This window comes from Gymnodraco acuticeps, unplaced genomic scaffold, assembly GCF_902827175.1.
Source record: "Gymnodraco acuticeps unplaced genomic scaffold, fGymAcu1.1, whole genome shotgun sequence".
Taxonomy (NCBI): domain Eukaryota; kingdom Metazoa; phylum Chordata; class Actinopteri; order Perciformes; family Bathydraconidae; genus Gymnodraco; species Gymnodraco acuticeps.
In genome coordinates, this window is record NW_022990358.1 from 1,580,525 (window position 1) to 1,592,228 (window position 11,704).

General features: G+C 39.6%; 1 protein-coding gene across 1 annotated transcript; it reads right to left on the reverse strand.

The window, feature by feature from the left end:
* Nucleotides 1-319: 319 nt before the first annotated feature.
* LOC117551269 (AF4/FMR2 family member 1-like) lies at nt 320-8,980 on the reverse strand. The gene is made up of 8 exons (XM_034224080.1): nt 8,755-8,980; nt 7,416-8,258; nt 4,349-4,390; nt 2,758-2,844; nt 2,516-2,549; nt 2,175-2,232; nt 478-628; nt 320-379 (listed from the first exon to the last, which is right to left on the reverse strand). The coding sequence occupies exons 2-8, from the start codon at nt 8,217-8,219 to the stop codon at nt 347-349; spliced, it is 1,209 nt and encodes a 402-aa protein (XP_034079971.1). The 5' UTR covers nt 8,220-8,258; nt 8,755-8,980; the 3' UTR covers nt 320-346.
* Nucleotides 8,981-11,704: the final 2,724 nt, after the last annotated feature.

Sequence of the window (11,704 nt, forward strand, 5' to 3'; positions counted from 1 at the left end):
CTTACTGCCAAAGCCGAATGAGGCGGCGGCGGCGGCTGCTGAGCCAAAGCCAAATGTTGCAGTTGGTGCTGTAGTTTTGGCACCAAATGAAAACCCGGACGTGCCTTCACATGAACATAGAGAGTGCTATGAGTGTTGAGTGTCGTGACAGTTACATTAGCGTACAGCTACAACGGATTTCAATAGCTAGCAGAGGTGGGAGAAGTGATCAGATATTGTACTTAAGTAAAAGTAGAAATACTAGAGTGTAGGAATACTCTGTTACAAGTAAAAGTTCAGGGTTTCAGTCGAATAGTCCATTTAGCTTAGGAACCTTCCTAACGGAGTGAAATGACCCGGAAGTCCCTCAGTGGCAGCCATGATAAGTGCCGTTCGAATTCTATAGATAGATGATAGGAAAGGAGGTTTCAAACTTCCTTTATAACCTCCTTTAGCTTAGGAACCACTGGAATGTAAATGTGGCAAGCAGCAAATTACCTCGGTTTTAACAGAGATGCTCACAGGGGGTGGAGGCGGCTCCTCGATGGTGCTTTCACTTTCCGACTCTGATCTTGAGCTACACTCTGAGTCGCTGGAGCTGGCCGGCTCTACCCCTCGGGAATGTGCTGCTTCAAGTGATCTACGGCACCCACACACAGAACACAACAATAATAATATCACATTTCCAGCTTCTCAGATCTGGGACTTTTCTTTGTCATTTACAACAGTAATATTCTGGTGGTTTTGTCCATTTATTAAATAAAACAAGCCATTTGAATAATTTACCTTTAGGGAATTACAAGAGCAATATTCATTATTTCCTATAAAATGTATATAAATAGACTTATTGGCTACTTTATTATTAGGTACACCTGTTCAACTGCTCGTTAACGCAAATACCTAATCAGCCAATCACATGGCAGCAACTCAATGCATTTAGACATAATAATAATAATAATAATAACAAATTACATTTATATAGCGCTTTTCCTGGTGCTCAAAGCGCTTATGCTCAAGACGACCTGGTGAAGTTCAAACACAGCATCAGGATAGGGAAGAAAGGTGATTTAAGTGACTTTGAACGTGGCATGGTTGTTGGTGCCAGACAGCCCTGGTCTAAGTGTCTCAAACTGCTGACCTACTGGGATCTCACACACAACCATCTCTAGGGTTTACAGAGAATGGTCGTAAAAGATACAAATATCCAGTGAGCGGCAGCCAGAGGTCAGAGGAGAATGGCCAGAACGGTTCAAGATGATAGAAAGGCAACAGTAACTCAAACCACTAGTTACAACCAAGGTATGCAAAAGACCCTCTCTGAACGCACAACACGTGGAATCTTGAAGCAGATGGGCTACAGCAGCAGAAGACCCCACCGGGGGCCACTCCTGTCAGCTAGGAACAGGAAACTGAGGCTACAATTTGCACGGGCTCACCAACATTGGAAAAATGTTGCCTAGTCTGATGAGACTCGATTTCTGCTGCGACATTTGGACGGTAGGGTCAGAAGCATGGATCTATCAGGTTCAGACTGGTGGTGGTGGTGGTGTAATGGTATGGGGGGTATTTTCTTGGCATACTTTAGGCCCCTTAGTACCAATTGAGCATGGTTTAAACGCCACAGCCCGAGTATAGAGGCTGACCATGTCCAACCCTTTATGACCACACTGTTCGCATCTTCTGATGGCTACTTCCAGCAGGATAACACGCCTTGTCACAAAGCTCAAATGATCTCCAACTGGTTTCTTGAACATGACAACGAGTTACTGAACTCAAATGGCCTCAACAGTCACCAGATCTCAATCCAATAGAGCATCTTTGGGATGTTGTGGAACGAGAGTTTTGCATCACGGATGTGCAGCAGACAAATCTGCCGCAACTGCGTGATGCCAACATGTCAATATGGAACAAAGTCTCTGAGGAATGTTTCCAGCACCTTGTTGAGTCTATGCCACGAAGAATTAAGGCAGTTCTGAAGTCAAAAATGGATCCAACCCGGCACTAACAGGGTGTACCTAATAAAGTGGCCGGTGAGTGTAGATACAACATTTGATTATTGATAAAATATTTAAATTGATGATTGATGCAGATGTATTGATTAGGAAATAATGATTAGTTGCTCCATTAATGAAAAAACTTGTAAGTTGTCTAAATGGCTGAATTAACAAACTGACAAAAGCCTAATTGTCACTTACGATGATGAGCTCTGCTGGATGAGCTGGGATGGATTTGCTGGAGGGGACTTGTAGTTTTCTGGAAGAAAATAGGGGAATTACATGTCATGAAAAACTTTGAAATGTTTATAGTATTCAATTCACACAAATTATTAAAACAGACTCTTTATCTAAAGGCTGTATGTACAGCAGATGTTTCCAATCACTGTATTTTACCCTCGTCCTTTACAGACAAAACACTAACCCTGGTCTGCATGCTTGTTTGGGATGTTCTATGATATAGTACCAACATGTATATTAATGAACATGTGTATCCTGGTTTTGTGCCTTGATTTTTGATTGCCATTCACTTAATGACTCACTTTGTACAGGACATGAAGAGAGACTCGCTGCTTCCTGTGAAGACAATGAAACAAACGCAAGCTTTTACATGGGTCACACATTGGCTTTATTTAAGTTTGCACATGGTTATCTTCATGTACACTTAATTAATAAATGGTGTGATAATCGTTACTGTATATGCAAACAGATCTTTAATTACCAGGACTTAAGGCCTTAAAACATGCTTTTTCTTTTCAATTATCCTCAACTTTTAAAGTCTTACCTTGGCTGGGAACGGAGACTTGGAGGGTTCTACTGAGCTCGGTGAGTGTATGGCTGTCAGGAGAGGAGGCCATGAGTGGGTCATTTCCTGTATGGTGGGATAAAAAGAATGTTATATGCAAGGAGCCTAAAGACGGCCCAACTACAATACAGGCATCACTCTTCATAAAATAAACATTATAGCAAGCAGATGTAGCAATAGGCCATAAGGTGAACCCTGTTATCGTTTCATCCCGCTCCACAGAAGTGGAACTACACAATCGTTAGTTCATAAAAAAGAACGAGTAATGCTTATCCACCAAAAAAAGTCGCTAAAATTCCTGTCAATTCTTCTAGGCACGTAATTATTGGCTGAACTAGTCCCTTCAAAGCGTAATAATATCTTGGTCAAAAGTAGTGCCACGGTCCGTCACGTGATCGTGCTACACCAATTGGGTAGCTGCATATACCGGTATCAACAAACAGATTTGGAAAAAATGGCGACCGCCATGGTTTCATCGAGTAGCGGGGACGAGGAAAACGCACCAGAAAGTCTCAAAAAGTCAAAATTATCAACACACAAACATTGTTACATGCATATTACGTCTGTGAAGCACGAAAAGGTTGATTATTTTACCAATACAAGATGGAATACGTACAGGACAAGCTTACAACGGTGGCATTGATTTTGAAGTTACAAATACAATATTATCATATTACAATAATAATAATATATATATATTATATATATCTATAATAATAATCTATAATAATAATAATAATAATGTAATTCATCAAATTATTATATGATGAATGAGTAAATAAATGAATCAATGGTCATTGGTATAAGTACTGCATTTTATTGATCTAAATTACTTAACGTAACAAGTTAACCTTCTTCTTGGACTCAGCTATGTATGAAATCAAGTCATGTTTATTTTAAGAGTGCATTTAACGTGTACAGGGTAACAATAACAACAGACAGACAGACAAAAAGTCCTCAGTCTAATGGAATAATCCACAAACTCAGCAAATGAACCTAGCGATGCGAACATGGTAGTCCAGGAATGTTGTTGTAGCTGGAGTTGGCTGATAAACGCTGCTAGCCAATGTTGATTCGATGGTCAACTCTGTTCCCAGATAGTAAAACCTCTCACAAATACCACGTATATAACGCAAATACCTCGGACTTAGTGATGTATTAAGACATATGACAAAACATGACATAAAACAAGCATACAGCACTGTTTAGAATCCATTTGGTCTGGTTTAGTGTAACCATGGAGGCGGCCATCTTTCACTTCTGTTGACAATATGCAGCTACCCAATTGGTAGATTGGCATGATCACGTGACAAACCGTGGCACTATTTTTGACCAAGATATTATTACGCTTTGAAGGGACTAGTTCAGCCAATAATTACGTGCCTAGAAGAATTGACAGGAATTTTAGCGACGAACTTTTCTTTGGTGGATAAGCATGACTCGTTCTTTTTTATGAACTAAAGATTATGTAGTTCCACTTCTGTGGAGCGGGATTTCTTTTCTAAAGGACTTTTCGAGGTTCACCTTGCGGCCTTCAACTGTAAATGAGAGTTGTAAAAGCTGGACTTACCCTCAAGATTTCTTCGACACACTGAACCTCATCTGTCCTTGTCTGTAGAAAAGAAATGAACAAATGATCTGTCCAAAACAGTGAATAAACCTTTATGCAATTATAACATGACAGACATAGAAAATGGTAAAGGGCTAATATTTCCAAGAGCAAACCTTTTAATGGTATTTCACAGGTCAAACAGGTAAAATAACATAGCTAAATACAACATAAGACCCCCCTTCAGATTGTTTACTTCTTGCATCGGTTTGTTGCAACTATATCTCACCAGAATAGAGAGATATCGAGCCCTACTTGGGAATTGGCCAGCTGTTCTTTATCTTAAAACCTGCATTATGTAAAATCATCTCTAAGTATACTGTAATTTGGGGGGAATTGAAAACACTGAAAACATTAAATACAACCATACCACATTAAAATCAAAGTAAAGAGATATATGCATTTCAGTGTTGTCCAGCAGAGAGCGGTAGAGACCTGCAGAAGCACTCTCATTGTTTCCATGAAGAGATGCAGTGGAGAGTTTGGTTTTAAAATGAAACCATTTAACATTACAAAATAACAGCAATATCAAGGTTCCACCGTTTTGGGGCAACAATTGCATTTTGATGTTGAATTAACATTCACATGAAAACCATATTTATTATAAAATACAAAAATATATGTAATTGTTATTTTACCATTGGTTGTTCCATTTAAGAAAGCTAGTTTAAGGGTTTATTTTTAAACTAGCTTTAGTTTCACACCAGAAGGTTTACACTTGTGCCGGAATTAAAAAAATGGCGTGCACTGGGACGTTGGTTCTCTGACCCATTAAACCTGTGTATTGACTTGTTTAAGGAAAAACACATTGTTGAAAGCACATTACTTCTTCTATTTCTCAATAGTTTGGAGGAAAGAGACATTTGTGATTGTACTTTATATCCAAAGTGTTTTATACATGGCAAACTGCAGATGTGGATCCTAATTTAGGAGCAAAGGTTTAGTAGGAATATAAATAATTGCCTGTAAAACCTGCAATGGAATAGTCAGAGTAGCGAGAATAGAAGCATATTTAGCACTGCTGTGCTGCTGCAGGACTGTAGGGGGAGCTGTGTCGTGCTGCAGGTGCAACGCCTGTGTGTGTCTATTTATGAATGGAGGCGAAGTCCCTCCCTTTCCGGGGGGAGCTCCATGGGACCTTATTTCGGAAAAAGTATGTATTGAAGTCAATGGAGAGAGAAAGATTATCTTTCGATCCCGTTTGAATTGTGCCACGAATTACACATATGATGTTTGTCAATTTAAAAGATAATTTTGCAAGTCAACATTTTTTAAATGTGTCCTAAAACTGTGAAAGTCAACATTTTTTAAATGTGTCCTAAAACTGTGAAGTAACACTTTTTTTTGTGAGAAACCGCTCAATGAACTACATCTCCCATCTCGCACCACACAACAAGACGGCCGTCACGTTGGCACATTTCACTTCTTTCTTACAGAATGAGGCAAAAAGTATTAAAAGAGGTGAAAATCACTACAAGTCTGGGCATGTTGAGAGCTGTACATACACACAAGGGGAGTTAGTCGGTTCCGTAAGAGCCAGCATGCGGGAACGGGATTCTGGGATTTGTAGTCTTTCTAGTTGCGTATTTTTCATAGTCTTATATTTCAACAGTTTTACGACAAACTGTGACTTTTTTGACATGGAAATTATTTTTTAAATTGACAAACATCATATGTGTAATTCGTGGCACAATTCAAACGGGATCGAAAGATAATCTTTCTCTCCCAATTGACTTCAATACATGAGTTTTCCGAAATAAGGTCCCATGGGTCGGAAGTAGATGGGCGGGACTTCGCCTCTCTATAGAATTGACCTGGAGTTCAGCCAAATTCTCTCAAACAAATCAAGCCTTAGAACTTAAAGTGCCTTAAAATTTAAATCAAGAATATTTTTTTTTTTAGCTGATTAGCCCTAACCCTATGTTCCAGATGACACAATCCTCTCATTCCACAGTACATTCATAGCCCAGACAACAGTGCTGGGAAATAATAAGTAGGACTTCCCTTGTTCTATCACTCCCCACATTCACCAATCACCGGACCACCAAAACCAGAGATTCAGTGTCACTGACATCTCAAGACAATTTTATATTCCAAATATACCAAGTATCTACTCCATGCTGTCTTTACTATCCTACTACTATACTGTAACACTCCTTGTTGTTAACCACCAACTATGTGCAATATATATATATATATATATATATATATATATATATATATATATACACACACCGTTAATAACTGCAATATATACCTGGCTGCTAAATCCTCAGAACAGGATGTGTTTTTTGTAAATTGTGTAACCTTTTTATTATATATATTTTTTATCTTTAATTTTTTTTTTGTGTGCATGCTACTTAACATTAAGGTAACATTAAGCTGTCTTTGGCTCTTTTCTGCTGTAACAATGTACATTTCCCCTCTGGGGGACTAATAAAGGTATTTTGATTCGGACTTTTGTATTTAACAGGAACAACCAGGTTCTATAGAAAAACCAAATTCTTTGGATTGAAGGAATCCAGTCCTGCAAACTTATGATTTATTTTATTTAATAGCTGTCTTTAAAGAAAACACACTATTTCCTGAAGCACATGGCCGTAGTTGGTTTAAATTACAGTCCGACAGACTGAGGCCAGTTGATGGACGCTGCTATCCTGGAAATGGTGTCAGGATTTTAGCTATGACACTATTACTAATGATATTAAAGTAATACTTTAACATTTTTGTAAACACACTTATTCTATTTCTTTCCGAGCGTTAGATAAAATCAATACCACCTGAAAGCTTTTCACCAATTTAAAGCTGGTTAGAATTAAGACTAAAAACAGGGGGAATACAGCTAGTTTGGTTTTGTCTAGGTAACAGAATCCATCTACCAGCACCTCAAAAGCAGAACTATTTTTAGACAAGCTAGCCGTTACCTCCTGTTTTCTTTCTTCATGCTAAAATTAGCTAACCAGCCATTATACAGCCTAGATAATATCATGTCTAATAACAGTACAGCGAACTAAGAGAATATATTTACCTCCAAAAATGGTGGCAGCAACTTGGTTTTGCCTAGCGCAGATTTGTTGATTATCTCCGGTAGAGGTACATATGGCTCTGGTGAAAGCTTCAGCCTAGGTGACTCGCTGACCACATGGTCCTGACCATCCATGGGCCGCACATACGCTGTGGGCTTCTGGGTCATGACTACGCTGGGCGGCTTCGACGACAGGAGTGAAGGGAAGGTCTGGGAAGGTAGTGTGTTACCTTTGTTTGCTTGAGGCAGAGATGAATCTTTGGGGGACTGTTTCAGGTCAAATGTGGAAACATCCATGGCGCTGTCAGACTCAGGGTGGTGATCTGTGGACCCTTGAACTTGAAGTCTATCAAAGGTGTCCCTAGTGTCCGTGTCATAGTTATCATGGTCAATGGAATGTGGGAAGGGTGGCCGCTTGGCATCAGGAGACTGATAAGACATTTCCTGGGGAAGGCTGACACACTCCCTGAGACCTGAGTGGGCTTCACTCTTCTTTTGTTGCTGTGCTGAGAGGCCGAGCTGACTGTGGTTTAAGGACCTATTCGAGAAAGTGGATGAATGTCCATGCTGGTTAGGAGGAGAAGGGGCAGTGGACGTCCTCATGGGCTGAGAGGAGTAACCGTTACAAGAGGGGGCTTTCTGACTTGGGATGGACGTGTGGACTTGGTTAAGGAATGGAGGCTTGGCTGGTTTATCTGTGTTTGGCTGAGCCTGATCTGACTGTGAGAAGGTTACATAAGTAGGAATGGGTAAAGGCTCAATGGCTAAGGGACAGGGATTATTCACATCTTCAAAACTACCCAGCATCCTCTGGATTCGATTGGAAAGAGTATCCCCTTTGTTTGTCTGCGTAAAGAAAGGGTAAACACTTTGTTAGAAGCAATATATCGGTAGCAATATGTAGGATTTGGTTAATTAAGACAAACAGTAGGTGGAACAAACTTGCTTTTGTTTCAATATCATTTGCCATTTATTTATTTGTTCCCAATAATGTGTACGTTACATTTAAGAATATCTCTCTTGACACTCCTCACACATTGGACTTAAAATGCAAAGGTTATGTTGTTGTCTTTGACAGTTTCTTTTTGTAAAGTAAACATAATTGTATAGCACACTACAAAAAACACTAGAAGGTGAAAGGTTTTATGTAACTTTTAAGCCAACAATACAGCACACATATAGAAATGATCAATTTCCCTCTGATAATGAATAGAGTCATTTTGATCCTGAAACCGTTGCTTTTGAAAGAAGTCAAAAATAATAATCTTTGTATCAATAATATGAACAGTTGAAGCCCAGTGTGATCATTAGAGCAGGTAACTCCTGTAGAGTGGGTCTTTACCTTGTATGGTTCCCTAAAGAGTGGCACATTCTCAGGGTTGGGTTCTTTGGGTGGGCTTGTTTCTTGGTTCCTCTGTTCCCGCGCTCAGAGGCGAAGACGGTTCCTTTCTTCATTGTATATGCTGTAGAACAGGGGTCGGCAACAGGCGGATCGCGGTCCGGATCTGGACCCAGATGCCGACCTATACGGACCCGGAGCTATAATCAATACATTAATAGGGGATTTTTCGGTGGCTCCCGCTTTTTTAACACTGATTTGGGTGACTTGTGTAATTCGTGGAGAACCGAAGAGTCGGACTGACGGACAACTTCTCACTTCAAAAAAGAAGAAGAAATCTAGACCGCAAAAATAATTAAACAAGCGAGTACCTGTTTGTCCTGGCCAAGGACAGGTTCCTTGAACACAACACGAGCGGAACGTGTCTTCACGTGGTATATGTCTCGTCTGAAAGGAGTGCTGACAGAGAGCACCGGAACGCCGCTCCAGCCCTTCAAATATTGCAGTACCCATAAGGAGCCGTACACATGCCGCAGTGTTTGCGTGGCTGTGTCTTTAGTTGTAAGCACAGTGGCGATCTGTTGTTATTATCATCTGGTTAGCTAGCTATGCTAATGAATTTAAAGAGCTTTTCTACAACCAGGTGGAAGAGAGCTCTCTCCTGAGAGGCTCACATAACCTCAGCTCAGTGAGGAGGTTAACGCACACCTTGATATGATCATTATAGTTATTAATGAGACATTAGAGACTAAATCAAAAACAGGTATAAAATACTATATGACAGTCACAAAAAAGTTGTTAAAAATAACAAGAATAGAGTTTAAAAGGGGAGTGATTTGTAAAATATCCAAAAAGAAAAATATGCTTACAGTTCTGTTTCATATGGGTGTTGAAAGATGGATCCATAGATCTCTTCATGTTGCTCTCAAAGTGCACCAGATTGATGCTTTTAACTTCAATATTTAAAAAAAATCTTCCCGGGGGAGCATGCCCCCGGACCCCCCTAGAGGAGGTTAGGTCCCCCCCCCCCCACTTAAATCATGTTCCCATGGATAGGAAACTAAATACATTTGCACACATCTTGTGTCCATATCTTTCTGTGTTGGTGGTCATGCCACACCGTGCACATGCATGCATGCGTGAGTCATGGTGAGATATCTGGATCAAGAGGTTGCTTTTTCTTTGCACAGCATGAAAGAAAGGCCAAATGAATGGGCTGTGATTTTAGTTTTTTTAAGCAGAGGTTGAGTTCAATCATTTGTACGACCCTCGGAGGATGTTGTAAAAATTGAAAGGAAAAAGGTTCCCCACCCCTGCTGTAAATAATAATAAAAACCCTTGATTTATAACTTAACATCTCTGTCTCCTATTGATCTGAGTATATTATAAAGAACAGTTAATTGAAGCATTATAGCGCAGGCCTTTGTCAGATGGTATATTACACTGTTTTTTCCTGCTTCGAATAGTTCTCTCTTTTTTCACCATACCTGTGTTTGCATCACTGTAACCAATGAGCACCTGCATGTGTATGAGAATAGCCCTGACACCATTTCAGCCCAGATTTACAAACTCCTGGCAGGACAAGCTCCAGCTCAATTCTCACACTGAATTTTAAAAAAAGTGAGTGAAGGACTGCAATATAAGAGGGAAAGAAAGAGAAACTTTAAAACTGTTCAATTGTTATGATGTAAAGACTGATATTGTTCTATAATCGGCTGAAACTGTTAAGTCATGCTTCCCGAGAGGAACATTACACATATCCACAGTATTTAAGTAATGTTAATTGACAATAAATGTTGTTGTTTTTGAATTGTACTTTCTTTATTTGATTGGCAGTCAGTTGTTGATTACATGCAGACGTTGATAAAGCTACAGGTCACTTCAATATATATCACACTAATTCATGAAGCAAGTTAGACATTTTGATGTTCCGGACCTTTGCATGGGGAGATTTTCTCTAACTGGACCTCGTTGAATTTTAGTTGAAGACCCCTGCTGTAGAACATTAAAAAGAAAGAAAGATATTAAGTGCATTATTCTAACACTAAATGTGATGACCCAGTTCAAAGATGCAGTACGTGCCTTGCTGACCAAACATGTAATTGGTGACCACTAATAATTCCAACCAATCTTTTAACACAGCCATATTTGTTTAGGCTATCTTTGATTTGATCAAATAAACCACAAAGCATTGACTCACTCCGGCTGATTCATATGATAAAAAAAGGTTTTGGTTAACGACACGAGAACATTTTAAAGAATAACAATTGATGACATCTAATCACAGCCTTATGTACCCAAGTGGCAGAGAAGCAGGGTCTCATGGGAGAACTCAGTGCCCATCATATCACCAGAAACGTCAGTGCAATTAGACTTACAGACACCATGAGGAGTCCCCACACATCTGTTCCTTTTAGTCCCTAAAGATGACATGCAGCCCATGCAGACATCACATGGATATGACTAGTCCAAATATAAGGCCATGGGTAAAAATAAGTTGTTCATTATAGTAAATTATATTCAGAAACAACAAGCGGCCTCATAGGGTCAGGACCTGTTTAACACATACAAAAATACTGAAGTAAATTGAATGTACATTTGGAACTAGTAATTTTCCCAAAACAGTGTTTATCATCCTCACTCACAGCAACCCCAATGGGATGCTTCCATGGCAACAAGTGGAGCAACACAGATTTGGGTTTAAGCCAAACAGATGAGCACTTACTCATTAATGGAGCAGAGAGACTGGCCAAAATACAAGAACAGCACCAACTGCCCGGTCACAGTACCACCCAGGGATAAACCAACACAAGGTGTGTGAGGATCTGCAGTTAGTGCTGGGGGGAAACAATTATTTTGAAAACGATTAATCGGGCGATTATTTGATCGATTAGTCGACTAATCTAACGATTATTTTTCTGTTGTTCAATTCATAAAAAATGTAATGTAAAAA